Consider the following 26,841-nt stretch of genomic DNA (forward strand, 5'->3'; position numbering starts at 1 on the left):
TGGTTTATGTAAACTTATTTTACAGTTGGTTCTCTCTAACAATGTAAAGACAATTTTTATCAGCTACAAAGACCCAGCTTCCTGCTAGGTATCTCTAGGAGTGAAAATAACTTAGTTCTGGGAACAAAAATTTAACCTGTGTTTGGGCATGTACTAGTTTTGATAAATGACATTGATAATATGTAGGCACTTTAATATAAAGGTATGTCACAACATTCAGGGTTTCTAGGTACTTTTAGACTCCAATATATCAAGGAACCTTGGTCAAGACTTCTACAATGAGTGTTAAGTCCCTAAATATTGGATTTTCATGTCAGTTGAAAAAACAGTAATCTTTTGTGTAACTGATGCACATCCCCCAACTCAGATATATCAGACTTCAAGTTCTAACAAGTGTGAACCCCTATATAAATGAAATACAAGAAAGCTGTAGTTAGTATAAATGTGATCATGTTAACTTTCTGTATTTCTTGTCTGTAGCTGAGCCAAGGCAGACAGAAGAAACTGCTGGCAGATCTCAAACTAAAACCTGATTTGGCTGTCAAGCCCTTCATATAAAGCTACAATTACTTTCATCCTGCATAGCATGCCCTAATTTTGGAAAAATTGCTATGCATCCTGTGAAGCATACTTTTAACTCCCTCTAGAAGAGGGACACTGAGCAGCAACAGGTCAGTAGGGCCCTTGCCCCATCAGGAGACTCCTACACTGCATCAGCCTGCACTGGACTCCAGCCATCTCTTGCCTCTGGTACCTGGTGGATGGGCAAGTGGGGCAGCAGTTCAGTTCTTCTCAAACAAGGGTAAAAAGGTCTTCCTTCAGGCCTTTATTAGCTAATAAAAGGGGGGGGGGGGGGGGAAGTACATAACTCCAGCACTAACAAAAATCCCCAACCGTTTTTGTTGTGGAAAACAGACTGTGTGACTTCTCACTCAAGGAGGCCACACGAAATGAGACCCCCAGCGCGCCGAGCATCTGCACCCACCCCGTACTGCTGTCCCGGGGAGACGGGCCCGGGCTGAGGTACCGGCCACCGGCCCCAACGCAGCGGGAAGCACTTCCCCGGGACCGGGCGGGGCAGCCCCACGGCCCCGACCGGTCCCCGGGGGGCGGCTGAGGGGAGTCGCCGTGACTCTAGCACTGGGCAGGGGGAGACCCGCTGTGAAGTGTGGGGGGGAGTGGCTCCTCCTCGCTGCCATGCAGAGCCGGGCCTGCAACGCGCCGGAGGGGGCAGCCACTCCGCGCATGCGCCAGAGGGCGCCGCTGAGGGGCGGGGACAGAGCCCGACGCCCGCCGGCGGACTGTACCACTGCGCGGCGTGGGGGTGAGCGAGGGAAGAGCTTCCTCCAAGAATTCGCTTACGAGGACTCCCCGCTGGCTCCTTCCCTGGTTGTGTGTGTGACTAAGTGCCAAGCCCAGGGACAAGCAGGCGAAAGACCGCGCTCGCTCGGACGCGTCCTCTCCGCCTCCTTCTCTCCCTCGCCTCCCCCGCGGCGGCGGATTGGGCGCGCCCCGGTTGCTTCCCCCCTCCCGCTGCCGATGGTCGGGCCCGCTCGCTTTGCCCGTGGCCCGGCGTCGCGAGTTCCCGCTCTCCCGCGTCCGCCTTCTCCCGCCCCCTCCCTCCCTCCCTCCGTGCCGGCTCGGCGCTCGCCTCGGCCTCCCGCTCCCTCCCCCCGGCCCCGGCTCGGCCCCGGCGCGGCGGCCTTATGGCGTACAGTCAGGGCGGCGGCAAGAAGAAAGTCTGCTACTATTATGACGGTGAGCGGGGCCGGCGCGGGAGCGCGCGCGCGTGTCTGAGAGTGGGGGGAGCCCCTCCAACGGCCGGCTGGGCGGCCTGACCCCGGCCCCCGCCATCATGGGCGCCCCCTCCCCCGCGGAACCAGCCCCCCTCCTGGCTCCTCGGCGGCCCCGGCCGGGGGTCCCCGCCGCCTCCACCTGCGCCGCCGCGCCCCGCTCCCGCCATCGGCCCTGCGCACCCACGCCCCGCCGCGGGGCTGAGCCCCGGGGGCTGCCAGGGGAAGGGGCGGCGGGAGGCGGTGGTGGCGGGGAGTTGGAGCCGGGTGAGGTGCGGGTCGGGAAGTTGCCTGGCCTGCCGCGGAGCGGCTGCCGGGCCCGGCGGTGAATGCTGTGGCTATTGTTTCCCGCCCCCCCCATATCCCCCCCCCCCCCCCTCAAAAAAAGAAGAAAAGTTGAGACACTCCCCTTCATCCGCTAAGCTTAGGGGCGTTGGAGTCGCTGCCGTGTCTAGCTCCTCCCCTGCAAAAAAAAGTCTAGGCCATGTGTGGCTTCGGCACCTGGTGGTTCTTGCGCTGGGGCCTTCCCCTTCCTTTGGCTTTCCTACAGAGGTCTGGTGTGGGGAGGGGGCAGGGGGGCTCGGCCCTTCCCCCAGACGGATACGCATCCCAGCGGGGGTTTGGCTTCCACGAGCCTCTCTCCTAGCAAAACACGAAAGTTACGTGCGTAGGTGTTTAATAATAGTGAAATTTGAGTTGCTCGCAGGCCTTCTAAGTTTGCACGCTTGTCTGATGAGGACACAGTAACTTGTGATCTGCATTGTCGGTCACGTCGAAAAACTACATGGAGCTAGTGCTTAGTTTCAGATATTTGTAGCAACTTGTTTGTGGTTCTCTCTGGCCATAGCAGGGAGAACTTTTCGTTTCCTTCTTGAGTTTGCGTGTGTTTTTCCTTTTTTGTACTGGGAGGGTAAACTCGGCGGTCAGATTAGTTAAAGAGATTTGCTTTTTTAAAAAAAACTTGCCTCCCGTTGGAACAATCCTTTAAGTTGGCATCTGAGACTGGTATTGGTAGTATCCAGGAAACAGAGGTTGAGGCTCTTCGGCCGTAGCGCTTTGGTGTTTTCACCATTTTGGAAATGAAGATGAATGGCTAAACCCACTAAGGTATCAGAGGTGTCTGTTGCTGTAGCAAATCTGCCATTCTTTAGAAATGGCAGATCTTGTGGGGCCTGTCTTGGTTTTTTTACCACACTAAAGGAGACGGAGTGGTGGTTGCCGCCCCCTTCTCTTTGTTGCTAGCTCTGGTTCTTTGTTCAGCCTAAAGGGGAAAGGAGGCCCCTGTTAGGGATAATTTTGGTGAGGCTGGGATCTTGCTTTTCCTAGGGAAGAGGAATCACTTTTTGCCTTGTTGAAAGGAACACTGCGGTGATAGTTTAGAAGCTTTCTCTCTGCAAATGTTTGAATGGTTTGGGTTTTTTTAATCAATATGCTTTATTTTTTTTAATTAAGTCAGGTGACCATAGTTTACTAGATATTGATATCTTCAGTTTTTCTGTGATGCCTGGTTCAGTGTTAGTATCAGACTCCTTTTACAGCCAAAAAGCTATACTAGTGAAGAGGGGGGAGAAACTGGAGAAGAAAGAAGTTCGGAGGTGGCAGGATAATGGCGACTTAAAAGGAGTTATAGCTCATATCTTGCTTGAATTTGTAGACTAGGATAAATGCAGTTAACAATAATGTAGAGAAAAGACTATCCTTTGTAAAGTGATTTTAAAAAATGCTTTCTTCTGTGACAGAAATGAACAGCTTTGGAATGTTTTTGATGTCCTATTTTTTTTTTTAATGCCAGAGCCAACAGTTATTTTATACTTCTTCGGGAAATAGAGTTATTAGAAGAAATTTTAGAGTTAATACCTGCAGTAAATATTTCTAATGCTAATTTGTGGTTCATTTGGCAATTCTGAGTATTTTGTAACTGTGTTCTACCAGCAAAGTCTTGAATCAAAGCAAGGGGAGTGTTCAAAGCCTTAAATAACCCAAAACCAAAAAATGCAAAGATATTTCATCTGAGGTGGTGGTATATCTCCAAGGATATCATAACTGAAGTAAATGACCATTTTTTGTCATGGTTGTCCCTCCACACATACTTTCACTCCATTTCTTTAAAACTATACACTAAAAAGTGTTGAAAAGTACTAGAAGCATATATGTGTATTTTCAGAGATGCATTAAATTTCTACATGCTTTTTATGAAACTCAGTGTGATTGTCATCTAAAGTTGCTTTTTTAAATTAGCCTGTCACCAAGTTTTCTCAGAGTGTGCTGCTGTTGACGTTTTCTGATAATTAACAGTTTTAATAGCCTTCACACTATACTCAAAACCAATAAACTTTGGATAGACGAAGCTTGATTTAATTTCCTGCAGTTTGTTTGTAATAGACTGTCAGCCACATCCAGTTTGCCAAATTTACATTGCTTGTGATAGTGCTCAGATCAGGAATTTTGTTTAAATTTGAGCCAGTATACCATGGCAAGAACTAAAACCGTACAAATTAAAATACTTCAGTCGTCTTATCTGAAATATGTTTAAGAAATGCTTCTAGTCTTAATATATATATGGCCATAGCTTAATGAAAGCTGTTCCCATACTGCTATCCATTCTAGATATGGAAGGATATTGTAGCTTTTATGTTAGCCTCTTGACATGTGTCTTCAGGTAGTTGCAACGGTCTCGTGTTGCTCAGGTAGTTCGGTGGCCTCCTCCAAAATAGGTATGTGTTGTACAGTTGCCCGTAGCAATGAGGGCAGGACGCAGATGGTCTTTCAAACTCTGTGTTCCTGTACAGCAAAGCACAGTTCTAGAGAATCACACAGCAACTAGCATGGTTACAGTTAATAAGTGTACTTATTCTGTGCCGGTACGCTAGCAGTATTGTTTAGATTGCTGCTTGTGCATAATTTAATGTGGGTGTTCAAAAGGCTCTACCTTCATGAAAAATTGGAGAGATCTGTGTCAGAATGTGGTTGGTTCCACCCATAGAGACGAGAATAAACCTGTTTTAATAAGGCAGTATGCTACTATATTCAGACATGAAGTACATTAGCACTTCTAGTTTAAGTTCATCTTATCTGCAGATGTAAGCTTTAACTGAAGTGTTTCATGGAGATTCATCAGTGCTTTGCGCAGTGGCTTCCAAATGTGGCGGTGGTGTCCAACCACCGCTCAGGGCTCAAAAGTCATAACTTTGGTAGTTTTCTGCTGTCTGCTTAATATTTAAAATCAGAACAAAACCCCCAACCCTTCAGATGCCAGTGCAGTAATTTTAGGCCTGTTTGAATAGCTGTTTGTTGGAGTGATCAGGCATTGTTGATCTTTTTTACATTCATGTTTACATGAGTTCACCCATTAGTATTGTAGAAGTCAATCTAAATGTAACTACCACTATTAAGTTTTTTTTTCCATGTGGTTTCCATTGTAGTGGTTAGATTTCTGCATTTACTGCAGTTCTGAAATACCCCATGATTTCATGGTAACTGTACTTAAAAGTAAGGAGAGATACAGTCAGTGTACATAAGAATTTATCTGTATCAAAGTTACAACGTAATGTAACTTATAAGTTACAAAGTATCAAAAAATATAAGTAAATGTCATTTCTTGCAGAGCTCTGTGTTCAGGCTGTTAAGACTTTTTTAATGGATTAAGCTGTTATTTTTCTATATATCTTAGTAACTAAAGAGACTAATGTACTTTTTGGGAGACATAGCAGGTTTTGTTGGTTGTGTGTTTGTCAGACATAATTGAAGTTCCTTTAGGGCATGTAGCCTCTTATATATTTCTATATATTAGAATATTTAACATCCGTAGACCTTGCTGAAGTGTCAGATAGAGAAGTGAGTGTCTAAAACTTATGTTCATCAAAGGAATCATGGGTTTATTTTTATTTGATAGCTCTCTTCAGAATTTAGGCGAGTAACTTCTATGCATTGAGAAGTAATAGGGTTTTTTTGTATATATTTGAACCTAGAACATGACAACGTATGTAACGACTTAATTTTCAGGTAGTCTGTTTCTGGTCGTATGTTGGTATCACATTTTGTATTGTGTGGTGAACAGTGTGGGACAGTAAACTCGTGCTAGTGGTAAATTGGTTCATCTCTTTTTAGTTAAGGACTCAACTTTTCATTGATTATGTTGTTCCTTCTCAATGAGAGCCATTTAGATGATACTTTTACTGGTATAAAACAGTAAATTTCAGTCTTTGAAGCATTGCTGTGAAAGGTTAGTAATTTGCAAACTTTCTGCATATACTACTTTGCATTTTTTCTCTCCGCTTCCTCTTTCAGTTATGTTCTTTTCTTTTGCATTTTCCATGTGCACCCACACTGGTGAGTGATATAAAATATGCTCATAACACTTCTGTATGATTTTTACCTTTGTATTGACAAGTTTAGGATCAAGTACTCATACTACTGCAATACTAGTCTTGTGCAGTTGGCCTCGCTGTACCTATTTCTCGTATATACACATACTTTAGTCAGAGTTAGTCTGGCACTATGTGCAGAGCAGTTTAGCTCCATCAGTGAGGGAGGTATCCCATCCCTGCACACACTGGCTCTTGGTACACCTTGCTTTTCTTCCCAGAGTACTCCAGTAAGACTGTGATATATGAAGAAGAGATATATAGACTTCAGAATCAGTGGATGAAGTATTTGTACCAGGAAGGGCACCTTTTCTTTCAGTGGGTAAAGGAGGAGAGACTTTTGATACCTTTGCCTTCACCACAGGATGATGGTGGGTCCCCTTTGTGATGTGATGCTGGCTGGAAATCAAGGTGCTAATGAAGAAGGAGGAACCTCTTGCTTACCTTTTCCTTCCCCACCCCTGCCAGCATACACATCGCAACAGTCCCTTGAAACTTAATGGTCTTTTTGCCCATATGTTTGAATTTATTTTTTTATGAGGCTAATGGCAAAACTTTTTTTTTAGTGGTGCTAAGATCTGAAAGATGTAAATGGTATTGCCTGTTGCTAAAGCATATTGATACCTATTGTTAGTCATTACTGTTGACCTCTAATATTGAAGGATCAATATGCTTCTGCCAGATACTCACCCACAGATTTTCTGTTTGATTAAATAAGCTCCCATTAAATTTACCAACTTGCCAATTCTTTTAAAAGTTGTCCTTTCTGGTCAAAAAGAAAATGAAAGTTAAAAGGTATGCTTAATTTATTGATTGATTTTTTTTTTTTTTTTAAGTGTACACTGCCGTGTATGGTATGTAGAATATGCTTTAATTTTGAATCTGTTTAATAGATTAATTGCAATATATCAAAGGATATGTTGCAAGTATATTTGGGAAGATTGTTAATGTTTTGTTTTGTTTTTTTCTTTTACATAAGGGAAAATAACAGATCTTACATTTTACATGAGATAGAAAGTCATTATTAATTGTCTGCTTCCTCATCCATCAGTTTTCTGAGTAAAATGTCAGTGATGACTATACAAGCTGAAGTAGTTAAAATTGAAATGACCTGTTTAAAAAAAAAAAAGATGTATGAATTACATACATGTTCTTTAAGCCACAAATGCATTTGGAATGAAGTTTCCTCAAAAGCTATTGAAAGTCACTACTGTCTTAATGTAAAAATTTGAAGTTCTTACTAGCTTCAAGCTTTGTAAATCTGGGACTTAAGTTCACAAAACAAAGTAGGTAGTAAATGGTTGGTTTCCATCTTCTAGTCATTAGTTTCAAAGACCAGTGATAGATCTTTCCTAAACACCAAATTTTTAAGGTGATGCTTTGTAAAACACTTGGAAATGGTTTTGCTGTGGGGAAGGAGTCTGGTTATACTCTCTTAATACCTTTTGCTCTTGATCTGCATGTGACCAAAACTGCAGGCTTGCAATAAGTGTCTGCAAGACTCCAGGTCTTAGTAACTGACAAGAAGTGCTAATCTTCCATTTAAACACCTAAATTAGGAGTAGATCCAAGTTCTTCAAAGTATTTAATGCTAAAACTTGGTATTTCCATAGTTACGGGATGACTAAGAGCTAGGTGTTGAGCAATTGTTTTTCTAGATAACTTCATCTTGCATTGCATCAGGTCATATCTGTTTTCCTAAGTGTCCTTACGCTCCTTGTCACTTTGAAAACTGAAAGCTGGATTTTAGAATGCTTTGAGATTTAGAATCTTACTGTAATGCTTGCTTTTCTTGGTAGTTGGTGTTGCTACTGCAATCTGAAATTTTCCCTTCGTCCTGAGCTGAAGCTCATGTTGAAAAGGTGAAACTGTTTTGAAGTGCTGCTGCTTCTTGCCTCTGACTAACAAAATTTGTAAAATAGTATGACATTGTGAAAATAGTGTTTCTTTCGTTCCCAGTGGACAAGGCAGAGCATATTGGAGGATGTGAAAGAAAAGTAAAAATTTCAAGAAGGTAAATCCTACCAGGAAATTTGGTCAAAAAGAAAAGAGTTGCTATTGCGAAGAGTTGTTATGGAATTCTCCAGCTGAAAGCCATTGACAACTGGACATACCTTTTAGGCTTGTCTACATTTCCGGAAACATATGGACTGCTAGTTCTTTTAAAATGGTTTGTGTCTTGGGAATGTCAGTATTCAAAGTGGAGGCGTGTATGTTCTAACAGTACCCAAGCTGCGGAGAAAACTTACTAGCCCATGAGAGCAGCCATTCTTTTCTTGGAAATGAGTGTCAAATTTGTTATTTTAATCATGTGTTTAGTTGCTCTCCAATTTGACAGAGCTGGGCTAATCTGGATTACAAGGTTCTGTTGAAGTACTGTGGATCTCTAGCAGCAGGTGTCCGGGGAATGTTTGCACATGTGGTTGCAGCAATGAATCTGAAGCTAACTTCTGGAATGTAACTGCTAGGGTTAGTAGTTAAGGACAGGTTGAGGACAGTATCTTAAAATCAGCTCCTGCAAAATGGTAGGTTTTACTGCAGCCTCTGTTGTGGTATAATGTGGCTATGTCATCAGTAGTTTCTACTCCCCTCTTAATTCCAGTTCTGTTTCCCGTTATTTTTTCTTCAGTTCCAGCCCACAATTTTCTTGACTGTTGATTTGAAACCACATCTTGTAGGCATCTTTGCTCCCCCACTACTGTTGTTTGTAGTAAAGCTGTTCCATTTGGCCTTCTTTTTGCCCCCTGCTTCTGACTTACAATCTTTTATGGGCAGTTTTTCTGATATAGAGAAATGACCACTTTCCTTACAAATTATTTACTTATAGCAACATACGATGATTTCTGAACGTTGCCTAAGAATCCTGCTTGCCCAGACTGTTGTGGATTCAGTGTAGCTTACCCCAGATAGTTCGGGGATTGGCTATGATAAGAAAGTAGCAGGTAGCCCTGGGGTATGAATTAAAAGGATAACTCACTGATAGCAGACTCAAAGCCCTCAGTGGGCACTTAGGCAAACTTAAACTTGAACAAAAGGACTCAGAGATGTTATCTAGGGAGGGTGATCTCGCCGATTTAGGAAGAAGACACCTGGACTTTGCTTCACAGCGCATGCTCTGAAAAGAGGGGCACCGTCAAGAAGACCATGTACTTCTCCCCTTGACCACCAAAGACCCTCACCCTATTTCTACTACGCATGCTCGGACTGTGCAAAGAGTTCCGAGAAATAATTATAATAACCACGCCTATTCCCCAAACTAATTGTAATAACCTGGCCTTTCCTAATGAATATGTCTGCTTTGGTGTTATAAATATTTGGCTACTTGCCAGAGACGGTGTGCAAGCTTTGTGGAGAAATCCCCTTGCACCCCTGCTGGAATAAACATACCTGCTTTATAACTCTGTCCGAGTTGTGCGTCATTTCCTCGTAGCCTTTTTGAAATAGACAGTAGGCCCTTTATCGGGTTTTTCGGTTTTGGTTTTTTTTTTCTGGAATCGTATCAGCTTGCTTGTCTGAGAATGATTCTTTTAAGTAGCAATAAAAAGTTGGTTTGTATTATGAATAGCTGTTCATTTGTGTAATATTGACAGGTGATATCGGAAACTATTACTATGGACAAGGGCATCCAATGAAACCTCATAGGATCCGAATGACCCACAACTTGCTGCTAAATTATGGCTTATACAGAAAAATGGAAATTTATGTGAGTATAAGCAATAGAATGTCCACTGAAGCATTTTAAGGTATTTTTAAAGGGCTTCAAGTTTTCTCACACAAATAAATGGAGAGAAGTGGAAATAGAAAATACTTAGTGTTTTCAGAGCTCTCTTAGAAGTGAAGCAGTATTTTGTGACTGGTGAGGATTGCAGTATTGTCCATGTCTGAAAGAAGTGAGGTAGAACCCCAGTAGAGAATTTTCACCAATTTTTTTTTTTACGATTGGGGGTGTGGGGTGTTGGGGGGACATTGGGGTAACTGCAAAGAATTAATCAAGTTGTATACTAACAACAGAATAGCCCTTGCTTTATGTAAAACAGCTCTACTATCAGTTTAACTGTTGTCCCTTCAAAGTAGATTAGATTTCGCGTTGTCTTAGCAAACTGTTAGCTGATTTTGCAGAGCACTCTTGATTATTTCTATAATTTGTTTTTGTTATCAGCGACCCCACAAAGCTACTGCAGAGGAAATGACCAAGTACCATAGTGATGAATACATCAAATTTCTCCGATCAATAAGGCCTGACAATATGTCCGAGTACAGCAAGCAAATGCAGAGATGTAAGTGTCAACATTAGGCTAAATCTGTGTGTATGTGCTTTGATGGTTAGCATCAGAGGTATGAACATGGCTTAATGATGTGGGTGGGTTAGAGAAATACTGTTAACAAGAGTAACATATGCCTGCCTTTAGCTACACTAATCTTGAGACTTTTCTATTAAAAGCAGCCATCTTGGCAAAAATGTTCTTTAAGTTTATGGAAGGATTTTTGCCTCCCATTTCACAGGGTGTGTTCTCGATGTGAAATAATGCTTTCTGTAGGCTTAATGCACAGATTAAACTTTACTTGTGAGCTATTTGCAAAAATGTCTTAAAATCCGTTCTAATGCAAAATCTTTCTGACAAAGAATGGCTTTTAGAAGAAGAGAAGTAAAAATCAATATGTGAAAATGTGTTTAAGTCAAGAAAGGGAGTTACTCATTCCTGTTGGAGGGAGATATTAAAAATTGTACATTATTCACTGTTCATCCTTTCTGTTATTTTTTTTCTTTAATTATAAGAATAGGCTCAAACTACTATTATATCAATTTAAAAGGCAGTATTGTAGCCTCTTTATGATGCCTCATTCTCAGCAAATTATTTTTCCAAGTAATTGTGCATTTCTTAACATGACCTATGTTAATCAGCGCTTCTTCAAAAATCTATAAGTTATCTAACTTCTTGTTAATGAGGAGGCAAAGCTTCCTGTGGAAACTAAAAAGAAAAAAAAAAAAGATAGTTGGAGTCAGCTTGGTTTGTAAAGACTTTACATTGTTTTCAGTGTTTAAAGTTTAGCCTGACAAAAATGAGGTGGGGGGGAGTAGTTAAAATGCTGAATGAACTGTGCATTGCATCTATGTTATCCATGCATATACCAATGCTGTTGGAATGATGTTTTTGAAAAGTAATACATTTCTTACACAGTTAATGTTGGAGAAGATTGTCCTGTATTTGATGGCCTGTTTGAGTTTTGTCAGCTGTCAACTGGAGGCTCTGTTGGTAAGTATAGGTTGTTTGCCAGCTATTTTGTAGCTTCATTATGTTTCTGTCAGCAACTTAAAACTTTGATAGTATGTTTAAAACTGAAGCAAATGTAAGTTGTTTTTTTATAAAGAAATAATCATATCTCAATTACTTGCTATATCTCATATTTGACAGCCATATTTCTCAGTATTGGTAAGAGATCAGATATAGGATCAACTTATTTAAAAAATAGTATCCTATTGCATGTAACAGATTTAAAAGGCCTTGAGAAGTTTCTGACTGCACTTCCTTTAATTTTTGTGTGTGTCTTTTTACAGCTGGGGCAGTAAAATTGAACAGACAGCAAACAGACATGGCTGTTAATTGGGCTGGAGGACTTCACCATGCCAAGAAATCGGAGGCATCTGGTTTCTGTTATGTCAATGATATTGTGCTTGCCATCCTTGAGTTACTGAAGTAAGTTTATGATGGGAACAAGATAAAATTATAGAAAGTGTCAAGCTCAAGTATTTAAATGTTTGAAGATATGGATTGCAATTATTATTTTGGTGACTTGTACAGTTTCAATTAAGAAAACTCCAAGCTCTGACCAGTTTGACTTCAGCAAGAAGTTTAAACTAAAATACAGGCAAGCTAGTAAGCTAACTAATAGGAGATAGGTTTAAAACAGGTATTTAGAAGTACTTCTTTACATAGAGGATAGTTAACTTTTGGAACTTGCTGCTACAGAAGGCTGAAGGAAGCAGAGGGCAACAGCAGATTCCAAAAAGAGATTAGACATAATCACGGACAAGAGATCTGTGAATGGATGTTAAAGATCCTAGCAACCATGGGCCCTGTAGAATGCCTTATGCTGTAATTCTAGATGGTGGGGAAGTACTAGGGTAGTAGACTTCAGAAAATGCACAGGCTTACATACTTTCTGTAAATGTTAATCTCCTGTTGCTACTCATGGGGACAGAATAGTGGGCTAGATGTATCACTGCCCTGACCCCCTTAGGGCAGTCATTATGCTCACAATCATACACCCATTTGGTTTCTCAATATGCCTGCTTGTTTCCTATCATTTGAGTCTTTACTAAACTGAACAGGCATATTCAGGGGAGATCATGCACTGAGCTTTCTTGGATTGTTACATGAATTACTGTGGCTGTTATGAATAAATAATGAAATGACAGCTGTGCTGCTGTGACTGCCAAATAAAAAATGAGGGCTGCTGAAAAAGTGGTCATATAATTAACTTCAAGCAGTAATGCTTCACTAAAATTTCAAATCCTGAGTGTTACTTGTACTGCTTTAGGGGACTCTGTCCCTTTTAATAACACACAAATCTCATTTTTTACAAAAAATATTCTAGGTATTTGACTCTTGTGAATGGAGCAGCTGAGTCTGCTGGTGAGGGGTGGGGAAGGCAGCTGTAATCTAGAAGTGTTTTTTAAAGATGGAAAAAGTTTCTAAAGACACTAACAAATAGTTAATATTAACTTTAATTAAGACATTCATTTTAATGTACAGCATGTATTCAGGATCTGTCTCTGCAGTCTAAGAAAAGTGATACGAATTTCTGTGGTCCAGTCTTTATGCATGTGAAGGAAGGCAACTTTCAAAATAGTTATGGGTTACGTAACCATAGGAAACTGTTCCATTCAGTGTCTTGTTAAGCTAAAAGTCTTAGCCCACCTGAAATTATGGCTGCTCAGACTCATATTCTATAGCACTATGCAAAGCGTGATGAAAATGCATCTTCTGGTGTTGATAGACTGTTCTTTACTGAACAACATAGAATTTAAGGGATACTTACTGTTGTTTCTAATGCTCTGAGGCTTCAAACAACTGGTTTCTTTGTCCATCTCAAATATAGTGATCTAAAACTTACAGTATTTAAGGAAATGCTAAGCAGTAGTATAATAATTTCATGCTAATAGTAAGTGTGATACACTTGGAAAGAAGAGCGTGCCTATCTTTACAAGTTGCGGAGGTGAAGAAGAAAAGTTGATGGAAAATAAGTATTTAAACTTATTTTTTGTGGGCTTATGGAACATGGATTATTCCTGCTCCTGGCACAGCTGTTTGAAGTGTGCACTAAGAGATGTTTTAGTGTAGACTGTGTTGGTAATTACTGAGAAGGCAGAAAGAAAGGCCCTGTGAAAGGAGCAAATTCAGCAGATGTGAACAACAGAAAGTGTGAACAGAAACACAAGGTATAGCTTTGACAAAGTGATACAACTTGGGGTAAATACTAAATACGCTACATACTTAAGTTACTTATTTTGATGAAGATAAACTTATTTTCATTATTATCCAAACTGTACTGAGAACTAAGAGAGTATGGTCATTTCAACCAAAATCATCAAAATGATCATAATACTGGATGTGGTTTGGGTTTTTTAGTCAGGTGTTTAGTTTGTTTAGTGGTTAGGGTTTTTTTGTTAGGTTTTTCCTTGTTAGGTATCGGTATATTATGAACATAACGTATAATGATGATTTCTTATACATTATTTTCTTTCTAGGTATCACCAAAGAGTGTTGTATATTGATATTGATATCCATCATGGTGATGGTGTTGAAGAAGCATTTTATACCACAGATCGTGTCATGACAGTATCATTCCATAAATATGGTGAATATTTTCCGGGCACAGGGGACCTTAGGGTAAGGTCGAACATGAAATTTCATTAGGTGATAAATTCCCTTTTGCTCTCTTCCTTGTAGATACTGTTTTAGTACTAGGTTACAGTAACTACATCTATAGTTATATGTCTATAACTGAGCAGTAAGTTTTCGGAAAATATGTTATCTAGACTGATTTGTTGAACCACCTTAGGAAAAAAAATGCAGGATAGTGAGGAAGTAAATTCTTCACTTCTACACAAAATCAATACCTTCACCTCTCGATAAATTGTCTGAATTTTAGGTCAAATATATGATTAGTTCACTCAGATTTTGGAAATGTCTCTAGGAAGATAGTGTGGTATATTTATTGTGGCATATGGTTATCTGTACGTTTCAATTCTGCTCATACAGTGAAAAGTAGCTGTTTGGAGATCACATGGCTTCAAAACTTACTTCAGATCTTAGGATAACTTCGTGCCAGAGCTTTAATGGTCACAAAGCTTCAGTTGCAACTTAAATTTACTGTGTTCTATTTGCCTAGTAATACAGTTGGCTCAGTTTTAGAATATTTCTTATGTCATAAAGTGTGTTTTCGAGTTCTCATAATGCTCACTGGAAGAACTTTAGCATGCCCCACAGGCAATTGTGTACTAAGCCTTATAGCTAGCTTGAGGGAGGGAGCACTGGCCTGTGAAGAATTATCATTTCAGCTGTTGTAGACTCTGGCAAAGCTGAGAATGGAAACCAGTTTTCCTGGCCCTTCATATTAAGTTAGCCATTCCTCATGTTAGCACAGGACATTGTTTCACTTCACAATTTGGAAGAGTATTTCCAGTATTAGGATTAACATATTCCTAGCTTCAAACTCTTAAACATCTTTTTATTAGAGGCATTTCTAGCTTAAGTCACTCCTCTGGTATTAGCAACTTTGTACTTTAGTTTGTACATACGGTTAGTAATTTTTTAAAAAATTGTAAACACTTCTAAGAAGTTGACCTACAAAAATGCTGCGTTGAGAAAGAATTCAGTATTATCCTACTATCTTTAAATTGGTTCAAGAGGTGCAGGTATTTGTGTTTCTGCTAATATTCCCGGAATTTGTGCTCCCTGGTGTGCTGATGATACCCAGAGGACACAGAAGTAGATGAAAGTTGAGCTTTAAATCAGTAGAGTGCTAAGTGTTCATTTCAGTGTTGTTGGAGTGAATGCTATTACGGTTGATAAACTGTGTTCTAAGTTGATTTAGGTAGAAATCAAATTAGGCATTGTTTTTTATCCATGTGGTTTAACTCGACTGGCCACGAGGTGGTAGTGGTGCTTCAAACAAAAAGCAAGTCAGACCAGAATGTTTTATCATGACAACCTGTTGTTGCTGAATTTGGCTAGAAATTTTTTTTGATGGGTTAGATATCTTGGCTTTTTAGAAACAGCACTTCCTATTGACAGAGAAGTTTATGGACTCTTCACCTCACCACACCCAGGACAAAGAATTTAAACATAACGCAGTTGAAATAAATAGCAGAATATTGTATGTTACTGTTTGTGGGGGGTTTTTTTAGCAGTGTTGGTGACAAACTACCTCAGGCATGGTAACTTTTATTCTGTGCTGTTAGCTAGTATTTTGAAATGAGCATTGTCTGCGTACAGACTTCAGTAGACTTTATGGCAATTTTTACATCCCCATAGGAAATAAACCACTAGCTTTTTCCTATCTCCAGAGCTTGCAAAGCTAATTGAGCTAATGGGAGAACTAATTCTCCAAAACGTCAGTGTTCCTTCTGGAGGCCAGTATTGTGCTGCTTGCTTCTGCTCAACTTGATCTGCCATTGCTGGTTGTTTACATCAACTTTAACAGCCAAATCTTATCTTGGTTTTTGTCAGTGGGCTCCATTCAAGCTTTGTTTCTGTAATTCTTTAGTTAGTTGTCTAGTTTGCTGATCAGGTTACGCTTATTTGATGCAGGAACAAATCATGCATCAGCTGATGATTTTGTGGTTGCAGCTCCATCTGTGTAGCTGAATCTCATGGAGGTTATGTAGTTCAGCTGCATTCATCCATTTTCTGCTTGAAGCTATTAGGCAGTCTGAACTTCAGTGTCCTTAGTAAGTTATTTCACTTTCTACACATCTTAGATGATAGCACTCATCTTACATATACATCGATAGGTCAGTTGAGACTGCAGTGCTACTTTGAGGCCCAGGTTCTGTGAGGAAATTTGGTCTGTTGAGGAATGGGCAACTACCAGAATGCTATATTGTTTCTTTAGTGTTTATAACCAATGCAAGTATCAGTTTCAAAAAACATCCCTTGAGTAGCTCAGGCTGAAAGTAATTACCCTGTTTAGTGGGAAATAGTGTAACATTTGGCTTTGCTATGTTTTAGGATGAAATCGATTTAATGATTGATTTCTTTTTGTTTTTTTTTCTTTTAAATCTGGAAAGCAAGGCATTGTCACCTCAGAAAAATCAGCATCTGAAAGCCAAGGTGGTTCACTTTGGGAGATTTTGGATAACTGTCATGCTCCAAATCAGCCAGAGTTGATTTCAGCAGGGGACTTCAGTGTCACTAATCTTGCAAAACTATGAAATGTTGCTAATGTGCTGAAAGGGGGGGAAGAAAAGTCAACTTTTTAACACTGTGCCAATGCTGCATTGGCCATTCATCCCTGTCCCCATGTCCCTCTGTTCCCTCTCCTCCCCCAAAAAAAGATAGTTACTGGAAGTGACACATTACCGTTGCATTCACTGCTAAGGAGGCTTTGTTCGGGAAGAGGAAAAAGTCCATGACTCTTTCAGTAGCTGGTGTCCAGAAGTTTAGTGTTTGTATTGCTGAGCCATCCTACTGGTGACTTGCAGTTTTTCAAGCGTGCTGGATTTGAAGTGTGCTCTTTCAGCAGAGCTGCTGCTTGATAACAGTTTACAGCCAAACTGAACAGGTTAAATATTCCTGTCTTCCCCACTTCACCTTTATTAGTGTCAGAGAACTGCTCTGTAAACTGGATCAGTTTCTGTGTGTCTTGGTGATGAGCTAATGGGAGGAAATTGGAATGTGTGGCAAGTAGGGATCTTCAGGTTTTAAGCTGATCATCAAAACAGAAGTGGATGGATTCAGGGTTTATTCACTCAATTTTCTTACAAAGAGGTTTTTTCTTTTAATACATACGTTGTCTAGGAAAGCTGGTAAGATAGACTACTACAGTTCCTGCCTTGTCACCTGATGGAACTGAGAATAATGTGCAATGTTTTTTCTTTAAAAAGTAAATTTCTTCAAGGGCACCTATAAATAGCTTCTGTTTGATTTTCTTCTCTCCCTTGTTCTGCAGCTAGTTCTTCATCCTATGTTTGGAGCAAAGAATACACTTTTAAAAACATTCTTAAGTCCACATCTTCTATACAGCAATGAAAACATGCATTCTTGCTCTTTTTGGTTTTCTTGCTTATTTTTGCTCAACTATTTTTACTGGGGTAAACTGATCAGTTATGTTTTGTCTTTTTGCCTTAAATCTTCGAATTAAAAAGTCAAGTGTGCTTACTGCAAATTTATTCTTGGTGTGCAACTCTTACACTCCAAAATTATTTTATGGGAGAATGGGAACCAACTAAGGTACTTCACCTCTTTTCTCTCGCATACATGAATAATGGTACAAAATAGCTCAGCAGACTTGTGTAGACTTTTTTCCATGATACTGTCATGTGTTTCTGTGTTTGTAATAAAACATTTGTCATCTTTGCTTGTAGGACATTGGTGCTGGAAAAGGCAAATACTATGCTGTCAACTTCCCAATGAGGGATGGTATAGACGATGAATCGTATGGACAGATATTCAAACCAGTGAGTACTTTTTTTTTTTTTAAGCTCTCTGGAAAGATGCTAGTTTCATTATGTAAATTTTGTTTCATAACATGAATTAATGACTTGCTGTTTTATATTGATTATAGATTATATCCAAAGTAATGGAGATGTACCAGCCCAGTGCTGTGGTATTACAGTGTGGAGCAGATTCACTGTCTGGTGACAGGCTGGGATGCTTTAATCTTACTGTTAAAGGTAAACAGAAAAGTGTGTGTTTGTTGTCTGTAACTTCTTATTTAGTAGAAAGCTCTACCCTTCATACTATTTTTCAAGACACTTGAATGATGAGGACTGGAGTCAGAAAGGTTTTGTTCATTACTACGATTAATCGCGTCTTTCTTTGCTGTACAGGGAAGGCTAAAAGAAACCCAGACGTTGCCTCTTTCTTTCCATCTAAAAAAGTTGATAAGCTTGGTTTTCCATGTTCCTCCTAGCCACTCAAGTCATTCCCTTTCTTCTATGCACAGACTTTCCATAGCTTTAAAGCAACATCTGGAATGACAGGATGACAGCAGTTGTCCTACTGCAACGCTTACTATCATGGGCAAATAACAAAACTAGTGGTTCACTTAGTAGGACTACAGATACTAAACATCAAACACCTTGTTGGGTGTAAAATAGGTATTACTGAAATGAGAATACTTACTGCATCATTAAATTTATAGTGTTGTTTGTTATACTGAACCTTATGTTAACATTTATTTTTATTAACATTATAGAATTAATTTATTTTACTAATACATTTCTACCCAAAAGCATGATTCTCAAAATTGGAATGAGATGTTAAGTTAGCAAACAGAAATATGACTATTATTAATAATAATAAAAATTTAAAATTAATAATTATTATTTAAGTGATAGAATGTCAAATGTATGTTGAACTTTTGCTAAACCTTGAATGCAGCCTGTTTGAATCATTCACTTTCTGGGTTTTCTTGGCTTTGTGTTTTCTTAATGAGGAAATTAGAGTTTTTTAGGCAACAAAATGCAGTATAGCATCTGTCAGGTCTGCAGTGTTTCAGGGTTCTTTTCTTGATTTGCACCAGGTGGCAAAGCTACTTCAGTTGCCCATACAGCTCAGATTTTTTTCCATCTTACATATCTTGGAAACCAAGAGAGCTGCTGCCTCCTACAGATGCCTTTCAGTATGCTGTATCTCCCTGGAGTGTGTACTGTCTGGGCACCAGTTCACTCTGTAAGCAAGACTTAGCGACCTCTAATACAGGTTCAAATTTAGAAATAGAAAGGACCAAATACTGATTAGCTGTTTTCCCTTCTTCCCCCATTGCGTTGACTGAGAAATTGTCCCTAGATTTGTCACTGTATATTGACATTGGTTATAAAAAGTCAAAACGCTAAGCATTCTAAGAGAATTTCAGAACAGCAGCAATAGACCATCATGCAAAGTCTCTGAAGACTGGGGGTGGATAATGTATTTTGTATATGTCTTATCTGTAGGTCTTGACTTCTTGGGAGGTTGTGCTTAACTCTAAGGGGAGGCAGTTCTGTTTTGCTTGAATCAATTCAGTTCTTACTTGATAAGTGCGACTGCTTATGTCTGATTAAATAATTCATTATATATGTTTTTGTTTAATAGATATTTTGCATATATTGTCAACTCATTTTGTGTTTGACAGGTCATGCTAAATGTGTGGAAGTTGTAAAGACTTTTAACTTGCCATTGCTGATGTTAGGAGGAGGAGGATATACAATTCGTAATGTTGCTCGATGCTGGACGTATGAAACTGCTGTTGCCTTAGATTGTGAAATCCCTAATGGTAAATATTAATACCCAAAGTAATATTTTATTAAGAAATAATCATTAAGTGAACAGATAGCAAATATTTCTATAGCTAACTGTAATGCATCAGTTTAGAATAAACTGCGTAGAAAGTTATTGTTAGGATGTAGCCAATAAATTTTCAGTAGCTTATGGACTAAACAAATTTAAGCTTTTGTGCCTTAGCAAAAGCTTCAAATGCTTGAATCATTTTTGGAAAATTCAAAACGTGTAAAACTTACAGAACCTTACTTGTAATGATTTGTAATATGGACGTCATCTGTATGATAGAATATATGCTGTGTTTCGATTGTAACAGTGTAGACCTGTGTAAGTTGGGCACCATGGACATGGTATTCACAAGAAATTAATGAGTATGCAAGTGTCTGTTTTACATAGTAAACTGTTTCTTCGTTGTATCTATGACTTAAAAGTAACTGTGAAAGTATATCGAGTTCCACACTTCCATTTGACTCAATTGTGGCTATACAAGCTATCTTAAAAATTTTAAAATCAAAAAAGCAATAATAGACTTCTTTCGAATAATTGAATAGTGAAATAATTTCTCTGAGGAAGATCCCCAAAGATCCTGCACTCCCTTTACTTCTGGCCAAATATGCTTCTGGACGTGTTTTTGGAATGCCTTTTTATGAAATTGTTATTTGGACTGTTTTGTTGCAGATTGGTCACTGGCAGTTTTCATCTTGGACTGCACTTTTGCTGATAACCTTTTGCTATTGTATCCCATGCCAGATCCATAGTGTTTCTGTCTGACTTCAGTGGAATGCTGCGGTCAGTGAGAAAAGAATATTTGGACAGTACCTTTCAAGATGTATATTTTCAATTTTGCACGTCAATATATTCTTTGTCAGACAAAGATTTTGAAGAGACAGTAGTATTTCCTTATCTTGGGACTCTTCTGCCATCAGCGTGTCCCGTTCAGTGGATATATATGTATATGAAGGTTTTTTGGATTTTTTTTTTTTTAATATTCCTCATAACTTTGTGGGTCCCTGTCATCTTTAATCTGTTCTGAGAAATAACAGTGCATTTCTAAATGTTGCAATAGCAACTTAATCTTCCTGTCTCCTTTCTGTCCACCTAACAAGATTGGTCATCTTGTAGTCATCATAAAAAGACAAAGGGTTCAATTAGAAGTGGATTTCAGTGTCTTATTTCTTCAGGGTTCTATGTTTTTTAGATTTCTGTTATTTTATCTGGGAAGATACAGTCCTATTCAATATAAAATGCTACCATTTTCCTGGATATGAAGTCTTCATCAACTTCATTTTGGTGATGAGATGTTCTAGTCGGGGAACCACTATTTATGCAAATACAAAAAGCAGGGGAAAGGGAAGGGGAAACGAACAGACATTGGCATCACCAAACCACTGTACAGCGATTACCATGGATATTGAACTTGCTGTGACCTTCAGCCTAGTAATATGTATTATATGTTTTACTGAAGGAATATTTTGAATGGCTCACTTAAACCTTTCAAACTGGACTAACTTTGAAAACAGCTATAAGAAATAATCAGCTGATCTTCTCTTTTCTGCAGAAGTAGCATTTTTTATTATTATATCAGATTTGTTACTTATGTTGTTTCAGTGTATGTTCTAACATGATTACAGTAGAACTTGCTCTTGCTCTTTGCATTTTGCTAACAAATTTAAGTTTATCTACTGAATAATTTAGAGGAAAAACACTGAAAAGTTCAGGCAGTACTTAAGTATTGCTTACCTGAATGCTTAACTAAAATCTTGTCAAAGCTAGTGATGTATTTAAAATGTTTAAAATCTTTTTGGGTCACAAAGTTGTCTTTTGTGTTTTGGTTTATAGAGTTGCCGTACAATGACTACTTTGAGTATTTTGGACCAGACTTCAAGCTTCATATTAGTCCTTCGAATATGACTAATCAGAATACACCAGAATATATGGAGAAGATCAAGTAAGTAGTGATTAACTTTCTATCAGGTAGGTCATGTGGATGGCATTTCAGAGGCTTAATTGTTAGGCAGTTCTGAAAACTGTATGCCTTTCTGTTACACACTAAAAATAAGTACTGGATAGATTTGACATATTTTTCATTTCTGTCAGAAGAGGAACTTTTTAGAAGTCTGTTCCTACAACAGTATGTATGTTTATGAAGTCCTGTGACTATAAATATGAAAATTTAAGACTTGAGTTTGGATTTTTACTTTTTCCAGCAACTAAAGAGATTACTGTTTTACTTGGCTTCCCATTCTAATTTTGTAGAAAGTTTATCCTGCCAGGAAAGAAGCTGGTATGCTGTGATGATTAGGATTTCTAATTCTCAGTTCCACGTCTAAACATGAACTGAGATTGTCATTCTTTGTAGCTGTCAGCTGTAAAAATAAAAAGTCACATGTGAGCTCGGACATCCAAAACTGTGGAAAGATAGCAATATGTGTGCAGGCAATTGACTGTGGTTAAGTGCTCGTTGCCAAGCTGTAGCAGGTATGTGTTTTTAGCCTGTGCCTCTTTTGATACTTAGTTTATTCCTCCTCACATCCTGAAGCTTTGATTGTAAACAAATATTTTACTTCAGGGATGGAGTAATGCATACATACAATTAATTCTATACTCGACTGATAAGACATAATTGGTTAACCAGAAGTACTCTGTGCTGAAGTGACTCTTGTCCCTTCTCTGGGTTTAAAAGAATAAGTCCCCACCCCTGCCCCGAGTTTCACGGTCTGTTAACAGTGCACAGGAATTCGTTTGGTTACTAAAAATAGCTTCACAATGAAGATGTGAAACTAGCTGTATACGTTTGCCTGTACTGCTATAACCTGTAAAACTGTCAAATTGCAAAATTCACCAAAGCAGTTAAAATACTAATTTTTGCAGTAGTTGGTGTATAGACAGTAATTGGTGTTCGTAACACAAGTATATAAATCACCATCAAATGAAAGGGTTTTAATTTTTAATAATGTGCGAGGGGGGGGGGGATAAAACACCTATTTTTCATTGATGCAATTCTACCAAATTTCTTGTAGCAATATAGTGCTCCAGGAGGTGATCTGCTAGGCTGCTTGCTGTGTATTGTGTATTGCTGAGTTGTGATGGTTCGAGTAGGCTGCAAAACTTGCTTGCTCGCTCTTTAACACATCCCTGGGCACAGATTGTGTGTTTTCTGTTGACAGACATACAATCTCATACCCTCATATTAGCACCCACAAGAAGAGCAATGACCCCTCATTTCAGAGACTCCTCCTTCAGTTAGTTGTATACTTTCACAGAGACCTGGCTTTAGGGGACTCCCTGAATTGGCAAAACTGCTTTGCCAGGCCATGTGATTTGAACAGAGGCAAAGACTGTAAGGATTCCAAAGAAGCATCGGTTGCCCTTTAGCTCTTCAGACTGTGCAGAAGGATGCTAAGTTAGTTGTTACAAATGCTGATATTTGATGCTTGTCAAACCTTTCTCTCTACTTGTACTTCTTTGGAATGATGGTTTTGAGTCCCAAGGGAAGCCTAGTGTCCTTCCTGTTCCTGCACTTGGTGCTTTGGAGTGTGGGGTTCATCACATCACGTTGCTTAGACAGGAGAGAACTTACCTCTGTTCTCCTCGAAACAGCCAATAAGGAGTTTCATCCAGATGGGTCGCTTTTGACCCTGACTTCATTGCTGCGTGAAGTTGGGAGGGCTTCATGCTTTAAGTGTCTGACTTTCTTTCTAAGAAACTAGAGGATAGTTTATTATCTAACTTGATACTCTAGCTTATTACAGAGTAATACTCTCACTCGGAAGTACACTGTGGGTACTGATGATCTGTTAGAGATGGAAAACTTTCTGAACTTGGGATGCCTTTTTTTTTCAGTTTTGTTTTTTAAAAATAAAACAATGACTCTAAAGGAAAGCAGGTTAACTTTGAGTGCAGAGTTTGCAGAATTTAATACAAAATCCAAGGAAACGATACTTCTGCGTAGTAATAACTTTCTTTGTCTTGCAGGCAGCGCTTATTTGAAAACTTGCGCATGTTACCTCATGCACCTGGTGTACAGATGCAGGCCATTCCTGAAGATGCTGTTCATGAAGACAGTGGAGATGAGGATGGAGAAGATCCAGACAAACGCATTTCTAGTAAGAAATATCTTTTCATGATGGAGCACGAGTAGAGTCTTTTTGGATTTTAATTGTTCAGAAATTTAGTCCTAGTAGTGCAGTATTGGAAGACTGGCAGTTTTGTTTCCCGAGTGCAACATTTTGCCACTGGTCTGCCAGTTTTGCTGTTCTTAAGGTGGAATCTTTGCACAAATCTGAACCTGTTAAAGAGACCTAAAGAAGTGCTGAAATAACTTGGTTTTTTGTGTCTTATGAATCATTCTGGCTATTTCAAATCTAAAATAGATAGTCCAGAAGTCTCAGATGAATTTTAACTAAAGGAATACAGGACTTAGCTTCTGGTTTTTGCTATATACAAAAAAGTAATGTTCCTCCTTGATGTAAAGTGAGATACTGTGTTTTCAAAAAGATTATTTTATTTGCTTTTTTTTGTTATGAGAGAGGTTTTCCACACTTGCAACACTACCCTTCACTTTATTACCATTAGCCTTTGTATGCACAATGAGTTGTTCTTCAGCTATAGCTAAGTTTCCTGCTACATTTAACCTTTTTGATGGTGATTGGAGTAATTCTATAACCTCCTATTGGTGCCCTGTCCATTTTCTCAACTGTTGAAACCATGTTTTCTCCCATGATTAGTTTTCAATATTTGAAATTCATTTGATACATGTTAAAATACTCCCACCCTCTCCCTGTGTCTCTGTAAAGCCATTTTGGAAGCCACTGTGAGAGTCCCAGAGTATCTTGAAAGATAGTATTTTTATCCATAATTTAGTTCTTCAACATTAATTTATTATATTGTTACTCATTCTTAACTTGATAGTTCTTTTTTATTAGACTTATTGTAGTTGGTCTTTCAGCTCAGTTAATTTCATAACTCTGAATCCTAGTTCGAGCATCTGATAAGCGCATAGCCTGTGATGAAGAATTTTCAGATTCTGAAGATGAAGGGGAAGGTGGACGACGAAATGTTGCAGATCATAAGAAAGGAGCAAAGAAAGCCAGGATAGAGGAAGACAAAAAAGAGACGGAGGACAAAAAAGCAGGTAGGACTCTGGTGTGATTTCATCCTATATTTTAGAACTGCAAATGTCAGTTCTGACAGGAGAAAGATGTGTTTTTCTGTTAACAGTTAATTAGCTGTTGAGATGATGATTTATTTTTTCCATCATATTTTAAGCATCTATTTTAAATTAATCTGTTTCAAGATAGAGCTATTCACACTAGAATAGTATTTTCAGCCAAGGGTTATTGTTGCTTCCCCACAAGCTTGAAATCTTAGAGTCAGGGATTTGTATAGCTTAATGAAAGTAAGGATAAAAAAGGTTCGTGCTTTAAATATGTTAAATGAAGAGTTTGTTCCTGTTTGCTTTTGTGGGGTAAGCCACCTAGTTTTCTCTGAAACAGAAGCTGAGTAGGGTTCTGCAGATAGTGTAATTCCAAGGACTTAACTTTTTCAAGAACAGGCTACATTTTAGGGCTACAAGACTACCACAAGGAGCTCAGGGGAAATCCAGGTCTCATTACTACATGCCGTCATTATGGCCAGTCGAGAGAGGCTTGCCTTGAGGTATTTTGAATCACCTGGCATTGTGCTCAGATCACTCCTTTGAATGGATGTATTTAACACTGTATGTTAATATATAACCAATGACTTCTTTTAAAAGAAGCTTGTTCCCCCTGGCTAGAAGTGTATACAAAAAAATACAACTTGGTCATGCCTTTTTCTTCTGAAGGATTTTAAGGGTTTCTTCCATCTTTTGGTATATTTAAAACCTTGTTATTTTTCAGATGTTAAGGAGGAGGATAAATCCAAGGACAGCAGTGGTGAAAAGACAGATGCCAAAGGGTAAACACTAACTAATTAATAATTAATGTCACCTTTTTGAAGAGTTTATTAAATCAATACTTTATAATATTTTAAATTCTGTAGAGATCACTTTCAATTCCTCATAATACTAAAAATATTTTATACTCATGATAGTAGTAATTCAAAATTACATTTCTAAAACAGTTAATAGAAAAAATGAAATAACTTTATTTTTGCCTTTGTACAGAGCAAAATCAGAACAGCTCAGCAATCCTTGAACAAAAAATAGCCTCTCATCAGTTGCAGAACATAATACTAGAGTTGGAGAATACCTAAAAGAAGAAAAGTTTTCGTATTGAGAGAGACTGCTGATTTCATTTTGTACTATTTGGCATGGACCGTATTTATTTTCAAACGGCTTTGTTCTGGTTTTTGGCAAGTTGTATTGTGAGTTTTCTAAATATGAGGCAGAAACTCCTTTCTTCACCATGCTCTATGTAATAGTATTTAAAAATGGATGTGAGTTATTATGTTAAATGTCTAAACTGATCTATTAAAGTAATTTGCCTTTCCTGAGCTGATTTTACCTTTTTTGTAATTTTATCTTTATTAAAAAAAAAAGAATCGTACTTGGTTGTCTTTTGTCCATCATTGAACTAGAAAGAAGAAGAACTCCATATAAATTAAGCAGACTTACCTATGAGTAGCTAGTGGATTTAAATGGATAGCTGGCAAATGCACAAGTTGAACTGTGTTGCTTTCATTGACTGCACACATTTCAGTGGCTTCTGCATGGCACCATGCACCACGTGGGGTGCAAACAAATGCACAGGAATATGAGCGCATGAGATTTGAACAGATTGAATTAATGGGCGAAGAGATTTTGGAATAAAGTGGTTGTATGAACTCATATTTTAATGTAAAGATTTAAAACTCTGCAGTCACATACCTTGTACTGTCCAAGAACCTTTCCCACCATTAGAATCTACCCAAAAGACTTCATCATTTGCTGTTCATGAAATTTGTATATGGTCAAAGCTTGGAAGTGAGTTTGGGATTAATTTAGAACCCATTCTGATTTTTTACAACTGAGCAACGTAAAACTTTGTTCCCCTTAAAAAGTTTTATTGCCTGCCTTGTTCTTTGATTCATTTAGTTAGTTCTGGTGCCTGAATTGAAACAGAAACCTGAGTGTACACATTCCATTTTTTTCTTTATCAGTCTACAACAGTTGTCTTATAGGTTGACATTCTATAAAATGCACAAGCTTTTGTATCAAGATTTCAGAGAGTGGGCACA

The 26,841-nt window shown here is 38.8% G+C and overlaps 1 protein-coding gene across 1 annotated transcript; it reads left to right on the forward strand.

The window, feature by feature from the left end:
* Positions 1 to 1,552: 1,552 nt before the first annotated feature.
* HDAC2 (histone deacetylase 2) lies at positions 1,553 to 26,171 on the forward strand. The gene is made up of 14 exons (XM_074819293.1): positions 1,553 to 1,758; positions 9,748 to 9,860; positions 10,317 to 10,434; positions 11,338 to 11,412; positions 11,715 to 11,853; positions 13,908 to 14,049; positions 17,748 to 17,840; positions 17,948 to 18,056; positions 19,499 to 19,639; positions 21,484 to 21,592; positions 23,620 to 23,750; positions 24,623 to 24,778; positions 25,524 to 25,581; positions 25,790 to 26,171. The coding sequence occupies exons 1-14, from the start codon at positions 1,707 to 1,709 to the stop codon at positions 25,818 to 25,820; spliced, it is 1,467 nt and encodes a 488-aa protein (XP_074675394.1). The 5' UTR covers positions 1,553 to 1,706; the 3' UTR covers positions 25,821 to 26,171.
* The last annotated feature ends 670 nt before the right edge of the window (positions 26,172 to 26,841 follow it).

The sequence above is a fragment of the Strix aluco genome, chromosome 3 (genome assembly GCF_031877795.1).
Source record: "Strix aluco isolate bStrAlu1 chromosome 3, bStrAlu1.hap1, whole genome shotgun sequence".
NCBI lineage: Eukaryota > Metazoa > Chordata > Aves > Strigiformes > Strigidae > Strix > Strix aluco.